Source organism: Paramisgurnus dabryanus, chromosome 20 (genome assembly GCF_030506205.2).
Source record: "Paramisgurnus dabryanus chromosome 20, PD_genome_1.1, whole genome shotgun sequence".
Classification (NCBI taxonomy): Eukaryota; Metazoa; Chordata; class Actinopteri; order Cypriniformes; family Cobitidae; genus Paramisgurnus; species Paramisgurnus dabryanus.
In genome coordinates, this window is record NC_133356.1 from 21,938,197 (window position 1) to 21,960,714 (window position 22,518).

At 39.0% G+C, this 22,518-nt stretch overlaps 1 protein-coding gene across 4 annotated transcripts; it reads left to right on the forward strand.

The window, feature by feature from the left end:
* Window positions 1–21,792, forward strand: lingo2b (leucine rich repeat and Ig domain containing 2b). 4 transcript variants are annotated; one of them, XM_065297049.1, is made up of 2 exons: window positions 1–247; window positions 18,510–21,792. In XM_065297049.1, the coding sequence occupies exon 2, from the start codon at window positions 18,516–18,518 to the stop codon at window positions 20,337–20,339; it is 1,824 nt and encodes a 607-aa protein (XP_065153121.1). In that variant the 5' UTR covers window positions 1–247; window positions 18,510–18,515; the 3' UTR covers window positions 20,340–21,792. The 4 variants fall into 4 exon arrangements, with proteins under 4 accessions (XP_065153121.1, XP_065153124.1, XP_065153122.1 ...); XM_065297052.2 differs by lacking the exon at window positions 1–247 and adding an exon at window positions 278–400; XM_065297050.1 differs by lacking the exon at window positions 1–247 and adding an exon at window positions 423–862.
* Window positions 21,793–22,518: the final 726 nt, after the last annotated feature.

Here is a 22,518-nt window from a genome sequence, read left to right on the forward strand (position 1 = left end):
CACCAGCACGTCACTCTCTCCGAATGAGCCCAGCTTTACAGCGGGAAACGGCGGATAGAGAAGCCAAGTAAGGGAGGGTGGAGAGATAAACGCTTATTGTTCTTGAGCTGCCCGAACTGGAGGTGTGGCATCTACCGGGCGTTGTCGTGGAGACAGAGTGCTGGCTGTTCCCTCTTCCTTTAGCTGATCACTCAGACACTGATTACAGGAAGGCTGATCCTTATGGCATCTAGAGCAGCAGCCACAGGTAACCAGCACACATTAAACAACACGCACACCTATACTCATCCCTTGAGTTAGTATTACGCTATTTCTAAGAATACTAGTTTGGAGAGAAAAAGCGTGCATGTATTGAAGACACACTCTTTTCGTGGCAGGTAGGAGAAAATCCAAATCACAGGTGTGTATGTGTGTGCAATGTGAGTCATAAAGGGGAAACTGGTGATGTATTCTGCCAGGGGTTTGCTGCAAATTTTCACAGCCCGCTCCTGCTGCGCTTTAGTGGAGACCGAGCTGGAAGAAAAGAAGCACGAGTGCGAGGTTTGTGAGAAATGCGTTATTTCATCGGTGAACTGTGTCAGTAGTTCACTTTGTCTGTGACGGTCAGGTGTCGACGCTGATTCGCTTATCCATTAGCGGGGCTCTCGGCGGACAGCACGCGCGGCATTTTACTCTCGCGTGGCATTCAACATTTCCTCTCTCTCTCTCGTGCTGATAGAGAGGAGGATAGGACAGTGATGGATGCTGTTCACGGTTAAAGAGCAAAAAGTCCGAATTCATGGGTGGCGAGACACAGGTTTAAGCAGTCAGAGAGGATACAGACCTACCTTCGGGATACACACGCAGAGGTTTGCCTGAATAAGTAAGTAGCCTAACTTAGAATAAATTAGTGTGCGCGCGTGTCATTTGCATGTCCAGCTCGCGTGCCTTGCCGTTACGTTACGCGTGAGAGAAGCACGATGATTTGGGTTCATTCGTGTTAGGGAAAAATATGAGCTCAGCAAGATGTATGAGATATGAAGCCCATTTTCACATCCATTAGGGGCTGACTGAGAGGGGAAAAAACAGAAACATTGAGGAGATTTAGGTAATGGACCTGGCAAATTGATAGAGGCTGTTTTGGAGTGGAAAAGCTTCTGGTGAACAAGAGACCTGGGGAGCATCGGATAAATCTGTTGCTCTCTTACAACATAAACGTAGGTAACTTTTTGAACATGGTATGAATTAATATATCTGTGAATGAGTTGTGTGTAAGGATGTGAGAGTGTATAAGCTACTGTCTTTTTTTGAGAGTGTGGATGGATTTGGGAAAATTATGGGTTTTGAAGAAAAGTTTTGAACAAGGTTTTGTTCTTAATTTATTTTCATAAACAGCAATAAGTTCTTGTCCTCCAATTTGATTGGGTGATGAGTTTAGCTCTTGAACATTGGGTGTAGGGGACTAAAATGGCCTTCCATAGGTTTTCATTGATCATTATATAGGCCTAAATGTGAGTCTGTCTGTATCCAGGCTTAAATCTCATTATGAGATTAGGAGCATCAAAATTGATTTCTGTCATTGATTTTACACTGATTTCAATTTTTGACATGACCTTAGTCAATATTAAAGTTATCAAAGTTATATTTTCTTTACATTATGTAGGATAATTTTATGTAGAAAGCACTAAATAAAAAAAAAAATTCTTTATTTTATTTAAAGGGGCCATGGCATGAAAATCTTACTTTTTCCATGTTTACGTGCTATGATTGGGTCCCCAGTGCTTCTATCAACCTAGAAAATGTGAAAAAGATCAACCCAATAACTTAGTTTTGGGAAACCATTCTCTAAAAGCACATGAAAAAATAGGTCGTAGAAATTTGGCTCTCCTTATGATGTCATAAGGAGCTCTTGTTATAATAATACCACCCCTTAATCTGCACTATCCAACCACAGCACTGCCATTAGTGCAGAGAGAAAGACATAGAGAAAAAATTATTCGCAGCACAATTGTGTTTTAATTTCAACAAACCACCATCATTGTGATCAGTGTTTGCACTTCAGCTCATTTGCATTTTAAAGGACACACCCAAAATGGCACATTTTTGCTCACACCTACAAAGTGTCAATTATCTATATGGTATTTTGAGCTAAAACTTTACTTATGTACTCTGGGGACACCAAAGATTTATTTAACATCTTACAAAAGTATTGTGACATGGCCCCTTTAAAATATAAGGAGGGTTAATTTGTAATTGCTAGTGTTGATTATTTGGCATGTTACCAACCCTCATCGCCTAAAATAATTTAAAAAAACTATGCCTCTAGATTGGTCAAACATTGTTTCTAGAAGTTTGATATTCAGTATGCTGTGTTTTCACACAATTATTAATATACATGTGTTTGTTGCATGTCTTCAAAATCAAGGTTCTTTATCAAGCTGTATGGTTCCAAAAAATCTTTACATCCAAAGAACATTTCTGATGCACAAAATGTTTTTTGTAGTGGAAGAAGGTTCTGTAGCCTATATGAATGTGACAGTGAGGATATGTTCCCATCGCTAATTGACGTGTGCACAAACCGGTATCACTGGGCGAGGGGGGGGGGTGAATATCTCATGAATGCTCGTGCAGCCGTGCGCATTACTTTATACCAGTGGTTCTCAAACTGGGGGCCGGGACCCCAGGGGGGCCGCGAGATGGTGCCAGGGGGGCCCCAGAATTATGACATTTTATAAAAAAACATTAATTTATAATAAATTCTGTGTAATGAAACCTCAGAAAAATAAGGCTACTAACCAGCAGCAATACATTGTATAATTTAATATGTTTTGTTTAATTTAAACGTTTAAGTTTTAGAATATTTTATGTCATACATTTTCTTTTGGGGGGCCTCGAAGGAATGCACTGTACCCAAGGGGGGCCGCACGCCAAAAAAGTTTGAGAACCACTGCTTTAATAAGAAAGAAATTCTTCTCTCAAGAACCTTGGAATTAATGTTTAATGATCCTTTTAAGCACCTTTACTTTATATAAGGAGTTGTGAGATTTGTCTGAAACTATAAACAGGTTTTTTGTGAAGTTGAAGGGAAAAGAGCTGTTGCTTTTCTCACATGCTGTGTTCCACTCTGTTCATTGCTTGGTGACAGACAAAGCTTAAAGGTGTGGTCACACTTGACTATGTGCTCCATTCACTTCCATACACATGTGAACGCTGGAGAGAAGAAATGCAAGCCCTTTGTGAAGATGTTCAAATTTGGTGAATTCTGACCTCTGAAGTAATTTCCCAAGCAAAACTGTAAGCTCACCTTAATGCTTGGGCTGCATTTTTATTTTATTTAATAAAAAGTATGTTTTCTAAAATTAAGAAGCGCTGCGTAAAATATTGCTCACAATCGTGCTTGTTGTACTCAAAATCAGCATGACTGTGATTTAATGTCCTAGCACCACAGGAAATAATTTGATTTTGCTTAATTTTGAAGTACTTTTTGTCTACCTATTAGTAAACACCTACTAATGTATAATAATTTAGTCTAAAGTAATTAAGTTATAACTACAACACCATGCATATCGTTACCCTCGGAGGACTTGTAATTCTTTACATTAAAAAGCAATAGTCTTAATTGAACCATGGGGAATACACAGTTTAATGATATATTATCAAAATTACCTTAATTGTTAACCGGTTAATCTCTGCTTCATTCTCTTTGTAGGCTACAGTAACAGGTTTGTATTGTGATTGCTTTTGCTTTGTTGGCGACTTGTAATATAAAAACTGGACCATAAAATCAAACCATTCTCATTTCTCTAGCCGAGCAAAATGGTTTTGCTTTGCCGTATTCATTCCCCCAGACTGCTTACAAAGGATTTTAGCAATACAAGAATCGAAGGCTACATTTTATAGGATTTTCCAATTATTTAAATACGTTTGTTTCAAGGTAAACGTAAACCCCCCAAGACATCACACTCCAATACAGCTTGAAGTGTTTTCAGATTCATGCAGAAATACATTTACATAAATACATTTTTCTTATATGCCAAAATGACTTATTAGTATGTGCATATATTGTATCGTTACAATTACTTTTCAGCAGGTGGCAAAAGATACAAATCGGGAAAGAATAAAGTCAAAGCAGCAATTTATAAAAAGGCAACATATGTTGCTTAGATTATACAGTAGTGCTGTTTGTAGAGAGATAGGAACACTGGACTGTATGTTTAGGAGGTTATTCGTTCCACTACTAAAAAGGAAGTGTAAGTAAATTTTCATATGCAGATAAGTTGACGTGTCTCTCTCTTGTACAGATCAGCTCAGTCTCAGGTAAGGCTTGCTATTATATGGAGTTGAATTAATTGTGAACTATCGACAAGTGATGTAAAACCGTTTGGCCCAAGGGGTTTGTTGTGAGTCCATGCTTCAGAGGCCAAGCTAATAGGTCTGACAGTTAAGCTGTTGGTTTGATTAAAGAACTTTGTGAGATGCCAACTGGGTAACAAATTAGATACTGTAGTGTTAACAATCTGCAAAATGTGACAGGGACATATGGAGGGGTGTTTTGAGTAGGTGTCTAGACATGAAGTGGGACTCTTGGTGCTTAATAAAATAAATTCACTTACTGATCCACATGTTATGTATACAAAATTAAGAGACCACTCCAGTTTTGCCTTGAATCGTCATTTCTACATGTATTGTAACTATTTCATTCCAGTGTCTTTTGAATTCCAACAAATGCAAACCTCAGGAGTGACAATAAAGTCACCCAACAGCAATGTAGATTGAAAAGATGTGATTAAAAATCAGGGTTATTCCATCAATATTAATTTTGGAATTGTTCCTGTGTAAAACATTAGCATTGTGTTGTTTCAAAATTAGTATAAACTTGTTTCCCTAGCAGTATTCAAGATCTGAATACATTGCAATTTTTTGTTAGTTTGTCCGGTTTTGGTTTTCTGCAATAGGAATTTGGCAAAAATTCGGCAGTTGACAGAAAGGAACAAAAATGATTATTTTATTTGAACACATACTTATAAATCATTAGTTTAGAAAAACTAAAACTAATTCTGAAGTGGTCTCTCAATTTTTAAATGTGTGGTGCACAAAAGTTAATAATTAATAAGGAAATTCCATTCATCATCTCTACCACTTATTCATATTGGGGTTACATGGAGTACTACAGTCTATGATAGCTATCTGGAGCTGATGTAGGGAAACAGGAATAAAGAAACTGTTAAAAGGTATATTTTTACAAGACTTTTTTATGATGTCAAATAAATCTTTGGTGTCCCCAGAGTATATATGTGAAGGTTTAGCTTAAAATATCATATAGATAACTTATTATAACATGTTAAAATTGCCAGCTTAGGTGTGAGCAAAATTTGCTGTTTTTTGGTGTGTCCTTTAAAATGCAAATGAGCTGATCTCTGCACTAAATGGCAGTGCCGTGGTTGGAGAGTGCAGATTAAGGGGTGGTATGATCCCCTTCTGACATCACAAGGGGAGCCAAATTTCAATGACCTATTTTTCACATGCTTGCAGAGAATGGTTTACCAAAACTAATACCAAGTTCAGACTGCATGATTTTCAAACTAGTTGGGTCACAGATCTTTTCACACTGCATGACTTTACCATAGGAAGAATCGCCGACAACTTTGTCACGCGTCTCACAACCAAACACACGCAAGAAGTGACGCAAACGAAACAACACGAGGTTACGCGTGCAAGACCGGAGTTCTCACGCGAGACTGGGTTTATTGTTAAAAATGGTAGCCTGCAAGAAGCTTACCATACAAATTGCACGTGCGCTCATTTGCAGCAGAAAGAAGAAAAAGAAATAAAGATTATGAAGGAGGAAATGGTTGGAGAGCCTCCTCCCCGAACTTCCAGCTGCCCTTAATGTTGCTCTCTCATTGGCTGTAGGTCATCGCCGATTTCTCAAAATCTGCCGACGGGTCAAAATCAGGGCTAAAATCGTGCAGTCTGAAGTTGTTACTGGGTTGATCTTTTTCACATTTTCTAGGTTGATAGAAGAACTGGGGACCAAATGATAGCACTTAAACATGGAAAAAGTCTGATTTTCATGATATGTCCCCTTTAAAGAAAATAAATTTTTTTAAAATCACTTCCTAAATTTAATCTACTTACTAATTTCTATTTAGTAATGTAATTTATGTTGTTGCTAACCCATATAAATTTTTTGTGGGATATAAAGGCAGAATGTTAAGGACTCACAGCCACGGTCACCATTCACTTTTATTGCATTGACAAAAATAAAGCATTTGCAATAAAAGTGAAGAGTGGGCGAGGCTAGGAGTCCTTAACTTTTCTTTGGTTTCTATTTGTGCTTCATGCAGAAAAGAAAGAAATTAAATAAGATTTAAACAACATGATTGTGAGTAATTAATGACAAAAGTTTAATTTTCGACTGAGCTACCATAAATTTCTGGCCCAATTCATTATGTGCATGGTGGAGAGCAACGTGGGCATTCTGCTAAATAATAGAGTTTAATTATCTGCACAAGAAACTTACATGAGTTAATACAATGAGGAGATTAAAACATTGACAAACCTTTGCTAAACTGTCATTTTAACATTGAAAGGTTGATCTTAGGTTGCTCTAATTTTAAGTATTATTATTATTATTATTACTATTAAGTATAGTTGTTTTGTACAAGACCCAGTGACTGACTATTGTCAACTATTTATCTCACAGATATATATTATCACTGTATGTTGCTATATGACAAAAGTTTTATGAGAGCTTTCACAAGCTTCCCAAAATATCTCATGCATACTTGATAAGTCAACAAATATTCACAACCAGATTCATTATACTGTCAGATGTATGACACGCAGAAGAAAAGTTCCTGTATTGAATCAAAGTGTAGATTGCTCTGTTTCAACTCCGCCAGCCCTGGTGGCCTCTGACAGCTTCCTGAACATCCTTGAGAGAGACAATCAGACTTTTTTTGGCTAAATTTATTCCCTCCGTTAATGCCATAAGTCATTTTTGAATAACTTGCTATCAATTTCATTTTACTTTTCAGTATTTCTAAACGGGAGGAATGTTATTCATATTCAGTAGCTGCAGATTACATCCCGTTTGTGAATGAATGAGTTTTTGGGTGCTGAGTGTAAGCAGGGCCACCGTGGTTCAACTTTACATCTGCATGCACTTCACGCCCACTAAGCACAGGGACGCTAGCACACTGTAATTGTTAATACATTTGTCTCCCTGACTGCCATTGCTTCACGCAACGCAGCACAGGAGAATGAGGTCATATATTTATTTCTCCTGCTCACTTGTTAGCATGTTTGGGGACAAACAGTGCTTAAAGAGATGAAGCCCGATAACTATCTCACTAATCTGCATTATGTGCATGAATTAGCATATTTGGAGCAACAAATAAATATGCATGTAAATAGACGCTTGGCCGTGCCAATCGTGTCTGTATGTGAGAGTCTGTGAACGTTTGGCTGAAGAAGCTGTTCAGGAACTTCATACTGTAGCTGTGGCCACTGCCAATGTAATTTCACTTATGGTCTGAGTTTAATTACTTTGGATTAAATTGGATGGTCTGCGCCTACATTTTAAGTACCCTAAGAGTACTTTGAAAAATGAATTGGTCGATGCAATTATGTGTTTAGGTGCATTTACTATATTTACTATAAGTTATTAAGGGGTTTAATTCACTTTAAAGGAGAACATCAGTGCTGATCAACGCATGTATTTTATTCATGTTTGTTTTATAGGTTGTCGCAGTATAATTATTCAAACTAATGCCAAGATTTCCTGCCAAAGCTAGTTTGGACCCATAATTGAAATACACTCTATGGAATCAAAAACAGACTGCTGTAAAGAGTGCTTTCCTCTTAAAACAGCTGACATCATCTTGATCTAATTCCCTGGACTAGCCAAATGGACTAATGCTCACCAAGATAAGAACAATATCCTGATGAATGTGAGGACAAAAATCCTCAGAAAGATTATAAGGTTTTATGGATACTTATTCAAAATCACCCCATGTGATCCAATAAAGCAAGCATCACTATTATAATTATTGTTACAATTTTATTATGTGATTGCTGTGAGATTTGATCAAACCCAAGCTTGCTGTACAACAAACCTTGCCATGTAACATCAGAATTTTCCCAATGCTATTCTTTGTCTTAACAATGCGGTTTACACAATCTCATGGTAATTTGTAACAATTTTATGAGGTGCAATTGATACATTTGTATGATCTCATTCATATGTTTTAGTACAATCTGCTTTCACTCCATGAGGGTTTAGGGATAAAAGTGCTTGTTCTTCCATTTTTTAATAATCGTTGTTGTTTTGTCATCAAATGAATTAATACAAAATTGCCACCTTGTAAAATTACATTTAACAATAACATTTCAGGCCAGGAAGCAACCACATTGTGGTGATAAGTTTAACATGGACAAACGTTTTCTTAGAGTCCCCCTATGGTGAAAATCAAGTTTTTGGGCCCTATCACACACCCGGCGCAATGCAAGTGTTTTTTCAGCCCGGCGCAGTTGTCATTTTCAAGTTCATCGCCACGCTATTTAAATAGCAAATACATTTGCCCCCTTTTTTATGCCCATGGGCATTTTGGTCTGAAAACGAGGTGTGTTCAGGCGCACTGTTGGCGCGTTGCTATTTTGTGGCAACTAAAATAGACTATGCCATTGACCAACAGAAACCTGGTCTAAAGTCTAAAGTCAATATTGTTTCTTGTTATTTAATGAGCGTGTTAGTAATATACATCTGACAACAAGGCGCGTTTGCTTATCACACACATGGATGCGCAGCAGCACACAAATGTTTTTAAATATGAAGAATTAAAGGATTAACATGTAAAAGATGATTATTGAGTCTCTTGGACATAAATGAGGACCGATTACACAAGACGTTAGAAGCCTTCACCTGTAGTCTGGTAAGTAATTGAAGGCTTTGCTTTAAACAAATGCAAATATTGCATTTATTTAGATTTTTTTAAATGCTACCCCACGTATTTATTGTATATGAGGACTTTGTACCTGTGGATATGGTGAGATGCGAACCTTTTTTAAGTAATGCTTTTCAGTACACTCACGGCGCTGTCCGGGTGCTGAAATGTTTCGGCTCGCCACACTTTTGTAAATTCTTTATCGATAGTTTTTTAGTTTTTAAATTTCGCCATCTAAAAGGGAATCAGCATGGCGCGAGCGCAACTGGCTTTTAAAGGAAATGGGAGCTGAGACTCTCATTGGTTTATTGCACGCTACACCCAAAACACACCCATTGCTCATTACAAGAATAGGAACAACCCTTTTAGATTGTGCGCTTGGCGCTTTAGGCCATGTGCTTAAATTGTTAAATTAGGGACCATAATTGTTGGTTAAATGTCTATGTGGTATTTTTAATATACTTCAAGACAAACCATGTGAAAATTCATTATTCAACACCATTACTGAGTATTTTCTCTACAGAATTGTAGTTTTCCAAAGACAGACTTAAAACCACGGTTTGAAATTGCCTCGGTTTCCTACGTCACAAACATGCAGCCAATCACAACTGAACAGGTGGATCATTACTTTGAGTCATAGATATGTATGGATGCCGCATAGACTCTCACGCTACTTAAACATGCAGTGTGAAAGTTAAGATCACACAAAAATAATACGTGCTGCAAACGTGGACCTCACGTATGATTTGTGAAACCATAAGCTACATGGCTGAAACTGCCAAATGTGGCATCTACATACATATTTATCTATGTTCTGACCTGGTGCAATTTAATGGAGGCGGGGACTAATTCATATATTCATATCTTTCTGGCAAGCTGGTTTGATGGAGTGGAGGCGGGGACTAATTTGTATATTCATATTCATGAGGCGAGCTGGTTTGATGGAGTGGAGGCGGAAACTAATTTGCATATGCATAGATCCACGTATACTACATTTAGTATATGTGGATCTATGAATATGAAAATTACATTTAATCTATTTTAAGACACAAGGACATTATTATTTCTGAATTGATGTAAGTTGATACTCAAATATGAGTTTTACGGGATAACATGATAGACTACAGGGGGACTTTAAGAGAAATATCTTTGTTGTGAATGGAAATGGCTCATCAAGCATAATTATTGAGTATTGCCTTTACCCTACAGAAGAACATTTGTTAAAGAAATTATACGTGAAAAGAATACATAACATCTTTTAAACTTTTAGGCACAGTTACCAAGAAGGTCCTGTGTGTGGGTGTGCGTTTGTTGTGTGAGTGCGGTGTTGAATTTTGTCTGCAGGGTTAATTAGCATTGCAGAAGCAAAGTCTGAAGGCAGTCGGCTGATCAAACCTCTGTCTTTCTCTCCGTCTCCCACAGCCCTTTCTGTCTTTGTGAGCGTGTTGGTGTACACACATTCGGCATGAATAGGAAAAATCGGCACAAGACATAAATGATGCCTTAGCTACACAGTATACAGCACAGTCATATACATACAAACAGACAAATACCAATGGGTGGAAAAAACCTGTTGGCCAAATAAACGTGACTGCACACAGATTAATGGTATTATCCAGGCGCGCAGGTGGAAAGATGAATCAGTGCCTGATTTCTTTGTCTCATTGTTTTGCTGTTATCCATTGTAACATGTTCTTCTTTTTGATTTACTGCTTATATTCTTCTAATTTTTCCATCTTATGAACTTGTATCTTTCAATATATTTTCTATTGTGTCTTCAATTATTTTCTGTGCCCTTACATCATATCTATGTGCCCTTTGCATTTTGAGTTTCTTGCAATGATACGATGCACATTGTATCATTGTTTCTTACACAATTTTAATGTCATACATCCAAGAAATGTTCTCAAAACTCCCGAGATTTAGAAATTGCATTATTACTATTATAGATATGCAATATGTGTATCTAAAATAGCTTTATGTGGGTATTATGTGTGCGAATGAACTCCTGCTTTCCTTAGACAGATCGTTCTATTGTTTTTCTTCACTTTCGTAAGTTGCTTTGAATAAAAGCGCCTGGTACATACCTAAATGTAAATGTGTGTACTGTATGCAACTGTATATGGGCAGCTAACGTAACGCCCTCCATTGTGGCATGTTTTAATTAATGTAACTATTTTAAAATGCATTATTCATATTAATATTATGCATGCAGTTTTATGACCTTATGTTAATTATGAAATGGCCTACACAAGACTACATGGTGTAAAACTGTCACACCATTGGACTTTTCTACTATAGTGAACAGCAATGGTAAATCACAGGCACCATCTAAAAGTATACATTTCTCCTTACACCATAAATACCCATATATATATATATATATATATATTTATCTGTCAGCTACGCGTGTGTTTATCCATTGTGTGCGTAAATATTTGCATGGTTGTATTTAGTGATTCTCATAGGTTAATCCTCGTTTTAACTCTTGTTATTTGAATAGCGGGTGCTGACAGGCTTGACAAACATACCCAGACTTAAAGCATTAGCAGCTGAGCCCAGGCACCCTACTGATGTTCAGTAAACATAAACACATTGCATCAGCCTTTACACGCCCTACCAGACACACACACACACACAAACATGCAAACATCAACATACTAATGTATTCCATTGAGAACCGCTGAATGAAATGTGCAAGAAATATTCACCAAAACCCCAAAACAGGCATCTAAAAATAAATCACACATAAAGCATGGATTATTTGCACATTCTGTCTGCGATCTTTCAGCACGTGATTTATGCAAATCAGGCAATGGCACAAACACGCCCAAAACACTTAGTGCTGAACGTAATTTGCGCACCACAGATCCTGCCTGGAGGATCCGCAGCACACTATGTGATTTGTCTTACTTTACCAGGACTGTACAGTATTGCTCCCCCGCTGCGATATACACATCACACTTATTAAAGTATAGAAAAAGTACACTTGGTAAAACTAAGCATCAGGACGTGCCTGGTTTAATGCTTTGCTTCATCATTTAATGGATAAAATCTTTTTTTTAAAAGTCCCATTGGCGCAGTACCCTTTAAAAATTTCCAAATATGCACCACTTAGGTACAGATATGTGTACATTTGGTACCGATATGTACCTCTGAGATACTAATATGGACTCTTGAGGAGCAAAGGTCTACTTCTTGGAAGGGTACCCTTTCCATTGACCTTTTCATTTTGAAAATGTTTACAGACGTGCACCTGCTTCATGTGGGCCCGAGGGGCAACCTTCCGATCTCTCTGATGAAGCCAATACTGAAGTGTTATAAACTGCTATTCATCGACTGGCCACTAGAGGCTGGCTCCAAAAGGGAGTCAATCCCCATAGACCCTCATGTTAAAATGGCTAACTTTACAGCAGAAAATAATATGTTTACAGCCTGGTACAAAAAGTGTGTTTGGTCTGTATAGCTAATTTTGCCCTTCATGACAACTGTGAGGGTGGTGAATTTTTGTGTAACTCATCCGTTTCAATTATATTAAACTTTAAAGTTCTGCATAATTAAGGGCGTGGCCACTTGAGTGACGGTTGAACTGCCACCGCTGTCACTAGAGTCGAGCTAGGTGGGCGTGGTTTAGCAACCAGCCACCTCAGCTGCACCAACGTCCCACCTCTTTACCCATTTTTGGATATCCGCGAGTGATGTGCGGTGACGCTCGGCCACGATGGCAACGACATGTACCGCGTACTTTAAAGTGTAACTAAACCCCTGGTCAGAGCCTGACTCCACCCACTGGCAATATTTGAAAAATGCAAGAAAAGTGGGCAGATCTCAAGGAGATAGAGGGGACGAACTAAGTGTGTGGTGAGATTGTAACAAGGGCGTGGTGATCTTGAACCTGCTTACGTCACGAGTCATTTTTTGGACCCACCATCCAATAGGAAAATTCAACTGCAGTAGCCACCGCTCAACCTGAAGAGGGCAGCACTCAGACGTTTTTACAACATATATTGTAGTATTAAAAACACTTTACATCCAAATGTCAAAAAACTTACTAAAATCAATGAACAGCACTAATAAAGCATCATTCTTACAGATCATTTACTAAAAAAAGTTGGTTTAGGGTTTAGTTACGCTTTAAGCTTCAAAAACGATCTTCAGAAACCTATGGGTGACATCACGGCCACTACGTCCATCTTTTTTACAGTCTATGTGTGGGCCGTAAAAGCACAACATTAATTGCCTCAGGAAAATAACACAGAAAGATCAGACCCAAGTTTTGTACAGAAAAACCGTAGTGTTTAATTCGGCGTTCAAATTTGTGAACCCGCAGACTCCTGGAAAATCATTTGAGTATTATTAAAGTATTCAGTAGATTTTCACCTGAGCTCTAGGGAAATGAAACATTCAGAGATAAGAGCTTGACTGACGGCTCGTTGCCATGGGTGCCGAGCTACACAGGGTTTCAGTCTTGTGCAATGCATGAGAGACGCGCTGAGAAGTGAATGTGTAATAACACAGAGATCAATAGCAGGAGTCAATAGCGCTCCACTGGGCTGGATCAGAGTATCATAGAGATACTACGGCGCGTTGACTGAAAGCGACATACAGGGAACACACACAGCCCGTGGCACCTACATTTAGATACCTCTGTAAGAAATGATCACCCAATGTAGATCAAGCTCGCGCTGTAGAGCTGAATAAAACATGAGATCCAGAGACCCCGCGGGATGAAGGTCAGCAAACACACGCTCTACTGTACATTCACAAGCATTCCTCGGATTTATACTGATATATATGTGTGTACGCTACAGGCTGGTTCCCATTCAGACTCACCAACACACCAACTTTTGCATTCCCCCTTGGTGTCAGGTAGCTCCGACACCACATCAACCCGGTGGGAGATGGGACACGTCTCTCTCGGTGGGTGTGGTGGTTTCACTCAATGAAAAATGGATGAGACTAAAATTAGATAAACTAAAATTAGACCCAAGTTAATCTGCAGAATGTCCTCAAAGTAAGAAAAACCGCAGGCTTCACAATACCCGTCTGTGGAGGCGAGACACTGATGTAGATCAATGGGGGTGATGCGGGCAAATCTTTCCAAAGCTCACCTGCAGCGCATGAGGAAATGGCCTGATCTTTATTTTTATACACTAGAAAACTACACAAGCTTTTCATTAGCCACATGCTCGTAGGAGCGTTAGGCTGCGATGTAAATTATGTACATTTGTTGAGTATTAAAGACGAAATTTAATATCTTAAGTTGTTTCAAAACCCATGAGTTTCTTTCCTCTTTGAAACACAGGTGGAGATATTTAACAGAATACAATAAGGGAATAAAGACAGTTGCACAGAGAAGAGCACTTTGCACGATTTGCGAATTACTGAGCTCCACACAAGAAAGTACTGTAATGTTGCTTTCGACTGACATAAAAGTAAGTAAATAATGACATCGTTTTTATTTTGGATAAACTATTAAACCTGTGCTGCCATGTCTGGTAGAGAGATAACTGAGATAACACATATTTAATAAACGAACCGAAAGCGCGCATTTATCCAAGCCAAAAAATGTTACCTGCTGCGTGACAACGTATCCTCTGACATAATAGCTTATCTCAGTCCTTGAAAAGAGGACTTTGTAATGATTAATTGATTAACTTTAGAAATGCCTCTCTAATCCAGGCACCTTTAGCAAGAATTACATCAACACCCATGCTCTTCCCTGCTGCTGATACTGTCATTGGATCGGCTGGGATGAATTGAATTATTAACTCATTAAAACTTAATAAACTTCTCCTGTCAGTAAGCTGCTCCCTATAATGAACCACAGGCTTAGTGTTGCCCCCCGATGTTTTACCCAGATGCGTCCTCTGTCTTCATTCTGACACTCATGCTGGCAGGCAGACGTTTCGCGCTTTGTGTCGCCACGAACCTGATGGAGTCGTGAATGAAACTTGAATTGTGCCATGGCTGAGAAATGCTTCTTTTGTGCACGCAAGGACATTCTCAGTTAACAGCAGTGAAAATGCAACAGCGAGGGTTGTGGCATGTACTGATATTGATTTTTAAAGGAAAGGAGAAAATTGATTTTACTAATCACTCTGAGCTTTTGAAAGAGGCTGACTGTGCTACTCACACAGAGTTTTTTGGACGAGTAGAATCTGAAATTGATTTTTAAAGAGCGTGCACCTTTATCTTTTTCTTGCTGATTTAATTAATTGAAATTAGAAGGAGTTACTTTTATTGCTCATAGATTACAAGGCTCGTTGGGATGCTTGATTCTTATTGGCCAGTCACAACATTTGCAAGTTTGTTATTCCCAGATAACAATCGTTAAAAACTTATAACACACGGTAACCTGGATGCTGCAAATCATTTTGACAGCTACAGTTCAACACAAAATTGTATATAAATGTCTTTTAATAACATACTGTAAAAAAATCTTTGCTGCCTTAAAATTTTTTGTTGAATCAACTCAGATTTACAAGTCATTTCAACTAACTATTATTTATCTTGACTAGAGATGAGTTGTTATAACTACAGGTGAGTTGTTATGACTTATAAATTTAAGTTGACTTTTCTCAACTATATTTTATAAGTTGTGACAAAATTTCTGTTGACATGACTCGTAAATCTGAGTTGATTTAACAAAAAATTTAAGACAGCAAAGTTTTTTTTACAGTGTGGCATGTAAACATCTTGTCTTATCTTAAAACCGAAAATAAAAAGGTTTTTCACGTGGAAGGTCTGCATTCGTTAAAAATGAGCTTATTCAAATCAATATTTAATGTTTCTTACACTATAAAAAATTATTTACTGCCTTACATTTTCTGTTGAATCACCCAGATTTACAAGTCATTTCAACTAACTATTATTTATCTTGACTAGAGATGAGTTGTTAAAACTACACATAAAATCTAGACGGTTTCAGCAGTAACAACATAAACAAGCGGCTGTCGTGGTTCGCACGTAACTTCCGGTAAACTCTGCCAGGAATAAATAACAACAAAGTTCTTTAAACGTAGTTTATTTATATAACAAGCAAAAACAACAACAAATAAATTACATAGGAAACCAAAACATTAGTTATTTTCAACCAGGCATTTGTTCAAGAGATAAGTTTAGCAACTAGTCAGACCATTAAAAAACCGAAACCGTAAGTAAAGTTTGGATCCAGGCGTGTATCGAGTCAGCGCACAAGCGTCCGATGAAACCGTCTATAGCTGAAAAACGTCAACTTCATTTCATAAGTTATAGCAACTCATCTCTTGTCAAGATAAGTTGACATGACTTGTAACTCTGAGTTGATTTTACAAAAAATGTAAGGTAGCAAAGTTTTTTTACAGCTACGTAATAATCAGGATAATGTATAGGCAGACGATTATTATCGGGAAATAAGCTTCTTCAGGGTGAAACAAGAACCTTCGCTTCACGTCGTGTCCACTGTCATGGCATAATTTTTACAATAACAACCAGCTGCCTATACAGTACATTATCCTTTACATGTACAATAGTTACAGAAGCTATGTTCTCAGAAATACTAGAAGAACATATTGGCAGAATAATATGAATACAAATGATACAGAAATAGAATGTGAAGCGATGAAAAACAGAAATATCAAAAAATATATGTATATAAAAATAGCACATTTGGATATAAATTATAATTTATAGTATAGTGCAAATATGAATTTAAATTAATTGATAAATAGTAGTGAGTACACAAAAACAGATCCTATAAAATATATTGATATACAAAAAGCCACACATTCACAGGAATTATTAAAGGAAAATAGGCACAAGGTTGATTCAATGTATACAGGTCAGTCTGTAGCTATATTGGTTTGTGTGAGTCTCACCAGTTCACTGAAGACTGTGTGGCCCATTTATTTAGCCTATGATTATGACCAGTGGGTCTTTCTTTTATAGCCCTTCAGAGCAAAGGAGATGGCAGAATGCATTATGATTTTCTAATTAACTATTTTTTTTTTTAGAAATTAGGGCACATAACTTTTCCCAAACTATGCTCGGATATAGTGATATTTTCAAAGCAACAACAACACTCATCTCTTCTTCATAACGTGAAACACATCATTTTATGGTATTCAACGGTTTGCATTATGTTTGTGGGAGCATTAAAACTTTTCCAATTAGACCAAGATTGAGAACCATGTAGAATAAAAGCTTCTGAAATGGTCAGATAGTTAGGGATGCTTTAAGGTTTAATTATCTAAAGCAAAAGGCTGTACTGTTTTCTAGGGAAAATCTCAACATGTTGGGCTTTTACGATGGAAGCATACATTTTTAATGCCGAGACCAAATGACTGTAATTTAGATGCGGGTTTAAACGATGCAATCTCATGCAAGATAGATACACATAAAAATGTCCCCCGTTGGTGAACCTTTTTAGGGATGGTTAATCATGTTGTCCATAATAAGGGTTGTACATCAGCCTGTTTTAAAGTAGAGGATGCTAATTGATGGATTAATAATAGAGCATCCATGAGCTGTCACTATACAATAAGAAATATCTAATTTCATTTATTTTTAATAAATAATCATGTAATATTTTAATATTACGTGTCTCTAGAATGCACATTAGTTTAGATACACTCCCTATTTATTTATTTTTACACTAAACACACACACAATTTAGGGTTAAAATCAGTCTAAGGTGTCTAAATTACACACCCGTGTTTCACAGACCTGTGGAATGCCTGTCTGCCTGCCGTTTGCTTTCTTCCATTATTGATTTTGATTGGCAAAGCAGGAGTTGTGCCAAGGGAGCATGGGGTTTCCATGGTTATGGCATGTTTGGAGATGTCTCTCTGAAAGCAGGCTTTGTATGTGTGTGCGTATAAGCGAGAGAGACAATCGATGTAACACAGGGTTCCTATCATCAAGAATCAGGAAGAGGATTTTTATTAGGGAATTAGTATGAAAGAAATGGGCTTGTGTTCATGTATGTGCATTATAATCTCATAGATTATACATGTGGATGTTTACTGGAGATGGGAATAAGTACTCAATTATTCAGACACAATAATTGTGTGATTTTATTTCTTGCACTATACTCAAACCTGTAAATTATGCAAACATGCCAATAAAGAGCCTCATTTTATTTTATTTGATGATTAGCTACATTTTTAGCAGTAGCATGCGGTACTATGAGTTTCTGCATCATGCATTTTTCCTTTGAAGCAGTTAGAGAGAGATTTTTTTCTCCTACTGCATATATAAATTATTAATTTGTATGTTGAGTATACAAACTTACCAAAATGCCCATCTGTAATGTTTACAAGTGTATAATTATGATGCCCAAATAGAATATGTGCATGCAGAACTAAAGTCCTATAACCCTGTCCATTAAAAAAAAAAAATTATTTAATTGTGTTTACAATTAACAATATAAATATTCTCAGTTCTGTTTAGCACATTTGATTTTTTTTATTTCATTCAACTAAAAATGATTTCGACTAGGCATACTAATCATGCAATGATATAAATTTTCATATCACATGTCTTGTTCTTTGTCTGCCCTTGTTCTCTCTTTTCCCCCTCTCTCTATCTCTGTCTTTGCAGGTGGCCATGCTGTTCTCTTCGTTCATTTGTGCTGTGGGATTCTCCCTCCTGTCACTCCTGCTGTTTCAGTGCCCCGCCCATGCCTGTCCTGCCCGCTGTGAGTGTGCGGTGCCCACCCGCTCCGTTTCATGCCATCGAAGACGGCTGGCGCAGGTGCCTGAGGGCATCCCTATAGAGACAAGGGCGTTAGACTTGAGTAAAAACCGTCTACGGATCGTGACGCCGCAGAACTTCTCTTCACTGCTTCTGCTGGAGGAGCTGGATCTTAGCAACAACCTGTTGTCCTCCGTGGAGCCCAATAGTTTCCGTGCCCAACCGCGTCTTCGGGTGCTCCGACTGCGCAGTAACCAGCTGACGTTGCTGCCTCGTGGCGCGCTGGCTGGCCTCAGTGAGCTCACCCTGCTGGATGTAAGTCAGAACCGCCTTGTTATACTGCTGGACTACGGGTTCGAGGAGCAGAGGAGGCTGCGTGTGTTAGAGCTAAGTGATAATGAATTGGTGTTTATAGCCCCGCGGGCATTCAGCGGCCTGGCATCTCTGCGATCCCTAACACTGCAGCGTTGCAACTTGAGCACGGTGCCCACGCATGCTCTCGCGCACCTGCACGGCCTGACTGTCTTGCGTTTGCGGGACCTGGGCATCGCCGAGCTTCAGGCGCACGCCTTCAAGGGACTTCAACGACTCAAACACCTAGAGGTGGACCGCTGGCCTCTGTTGGAGGGGTTTCCCACCTCAGCCCTGCAGGGGCTGAACCTCAGCACGCTGTCTGTTACACACACCAACCTGTCAAACGTGCCGGTCGTGACGCACCTGTCGTACCTGACACATCTTAATCTGTCTTACAGCCGTATACGGGTACTGCCAGCAGGATGGCTGCGGGGAATGGACAGGCTGGAGGTTGTACGAGTGCGACAGTCTAATCTGCTCAGCGTGGAGCCACAGGCCTTTCAAGGAGCCTCCTCGCTGCGCCTTCTGGACCTCTCGTACAACCGCCTGTCCACACTCGAAAGAGGTGTTTTTCCTGCTTCCGAGTCGCTGCAGAGTCTCCTGGTTGGTCAGAATCCGTTAGTGTGCGACTGTCGCCTGCGTTGGCTGCTGGAGAGGAATCCGCTTCTGCCGTACGGGGATGTTCAACCTGAATGTAGTGCGCCTGCCCCCTTAGCTGGGAAACTCCTAAGGGACCTGGCGGAAAATCTAATATCTCGTTATGTAATCTGCACCAAACCCAGGGTCGTCTCCATGGCAACATATCCGGCACAGGCGGAAGAAGGACAGAGAGCTTGGCTGTACTGCAGTGCGGAGGGGGCACCACCTCCCTCTGTCTCATGGCTGACACCGCTTAGGCGACACATTACCACGAAGAGTACAGGCAGAGTCGTCGTCCACACCAACGGCTCACTCGAATTCCGCATGGCAGAGCCGCAGGATAGCGGCATGTACGTGTGCGTGGCGTCCAACCCGGCCGGAAACGCTACCCTGTCCGTAACGCTCGCTGTGAAAACCTCGGGAATCAGAGACAGAGCTCTTTACGCCAACCACAGCTACATTTTTGACCCCGACTACAACAACTCACTGACTAATGGCACCGAAGAGTTCACCATCAGGGTGGTGTTGGACTTCACCACCATCCTGGTCTCCACGGCAATGGGCTGCCTCAGCTTCCTGGGCGTCGTGTTGTTCTGTTTCCTGTTGTTGTTTGCGTGGAGCCGAGGCAAAGGGAAGCACAGGGGGAGCGTGGACATCCAGTACGTCCCACGAAAGAGGAAAGGAGCGAACTCGGAACTCACAGAAACAAGCGGGCCCAGACGAGTCAACATGAAGATGATCTAAACCGTTTACATGACCGAAGACTTCACAGGATTGCATGGTCAAGTGTGTGTGTTTGTTAAACTTGTGAGTCTTCGGGTACCTGTGCTGCAAACGAAGCAAACGGATGTATAATCATGAAAGTTTACACGTTGTATCCCAACGGAAACAAAAGAAAGATAAAGAAACCAAACCGTATTATGCGCGTCTTCTGCGATGCTTTGTCAGTGGAAAGCATTATTTGGACAGTGCAGACGTGTGTACGTTTCAGTTGTTGTACATATTTCATATTTGTGGGAAAGAATGGTATATTTATATATCTATATATATATACACATACATATATCTCTATTTACAGATACGTTATGATTACCTTTCAAAACGCTGCAAAAACTCAAGTTGTCTTCCCCAATAAGCAAAGTATCTACTGGATAAAGCCCCGGCAGTGCTGTGTTGTGAAGTGTTTGGTTTTGCTCAGAATTGCTGTTCTCCTGGGATGTCCTCTGGATGGCAGAACCTCTGGTGGAACCGGGGAGATTCTGCCGTTTTGTTGTAAAGATGTTAAAATGCAAGAAGATGTTTGACATGGTGGTGGTTCTCGGGGCTGTATTTGTGACTCAGTGGAAGTCTGTGGAACTGTGTGAAGATGTTCTTTTATTTCTTATGTTCTGTCAAATGCTGCTCCAATGTTTTTACATACTAAATATCTGTTTATATTTTCCAAAGAAAATAAATATAAATCATACAGCTTGAGAAGTGTTACTGTCATCTCAAATCTTATTCTTGTTCGTCTCAAGTGTTCCCAGTTGGACAAAAGCCTACCCAATAGATATGTCCCTAATATTTTAAAGCCAAATCCGCAAGCAATAGCTGTCATTTTATCATCTAGGTTAAATATAGACCCGATATAATCCTGCTGTTAGTAAACCAGATCAAGCTTGAATTTGCTAACATGATGTTTTTCCCAAAATAACTTGCAAGATGTACACAAAGTCAAAAGTGATTACAAGGTGTTTAGTTTCATTTATTTTTGTATTTTATTTTATTTATTTTTGGGCTATGGTTAGACATCTATTAAAGGTGCAGTGTGTAACTTTAAGAAGGATTTAATGACAGAAATGCAATTTTATATACATAACTATATTATCAGTGGTGCATAAAGACATTACATAATGAACAGTTATGTGTTTATTATCTTAGAATGAGACATTTTTATCTACATACGCTGTGGGCCCCCTTACATGGAAGTCGCCATTGTGTGCCGCCATGTTTCTACAGTAGCCCTATTTACAGACAAACTGCTGTACAGAGAGTGTTTTGTCACTACTGTATTTTGTCTTAGAAAACAACATGTTCGTCCTGTGGCGGCTACCGTAGCTTCACTATGTGTTTCAGTGAACGGTGGACTAAGCCATTGGTTGCAATTCACAATATCACGGCTAGATGGCGCAAACATTTACACACTGCACCTTTAAAGGTCCCGTTTCCTGTTTTTAAAGCTTGGATTGTGTTTACAGTGCACAATATAACATGTGTTCATGTTTCATGTATTAAAAACACAATTTACTTATAGGGCTGTTTTTACTGTCCTAAAAACAGGCTGATGTCTTCCTTGTGCTATGAAGTCCCTCCTTCAGAAATACGTAACGAGTTCTGTGTAGTTTGTTTAGTGTGTTGTGATTCGACAGCAACTTACCTTAGCCAGAGCCGTTTGAGCCAAAGCTGGCGACTGACGTATTCATGTGGGCGGAGTTTAGTCAAACGGTTTTATTGACATCATTCAACCAGAAAGTAGAGGGCTGTAGTGCAAACCGGCCGGTCTCTGTAGGCTTTGAAAGGCGAATTCTGTTAAAAAAAATTATAACGCCTGGCTGTAAACTTGAAGCTTTATCATTTTGCAGGTATTATTTATGCTATTATAGCAACATTACACACTAATTAAAGTTTGAAAAATGGGATTAGGACGAATGGGACCTTTAAATTTTCACTGACAGCCCAAATGTCTGGACGCCTATAGGCGTCTTTTAAACACAGAATTTTCCCAAACCCATACCCTGTATCTAAAAGAAAACTACCTTACAATCGCCTTACTTATAGCTATAGTCTTATGTGGCATACCAGAAAGTAGGCTATACTTCATCGTGAAAAAAGTGACACACTTCAGCTTTATCATAAAAACATCACACTTCCACTTTAACTTAAT

Coding starts and splice junctions, on each gene's coding strand:
- lingo2b (XM_065297049.1), top strand. CDS start 18,516: ATGCTGTTCTCTTCGTTCATTTGTGCTGTGGGATTCTCCCTCCTGTCA.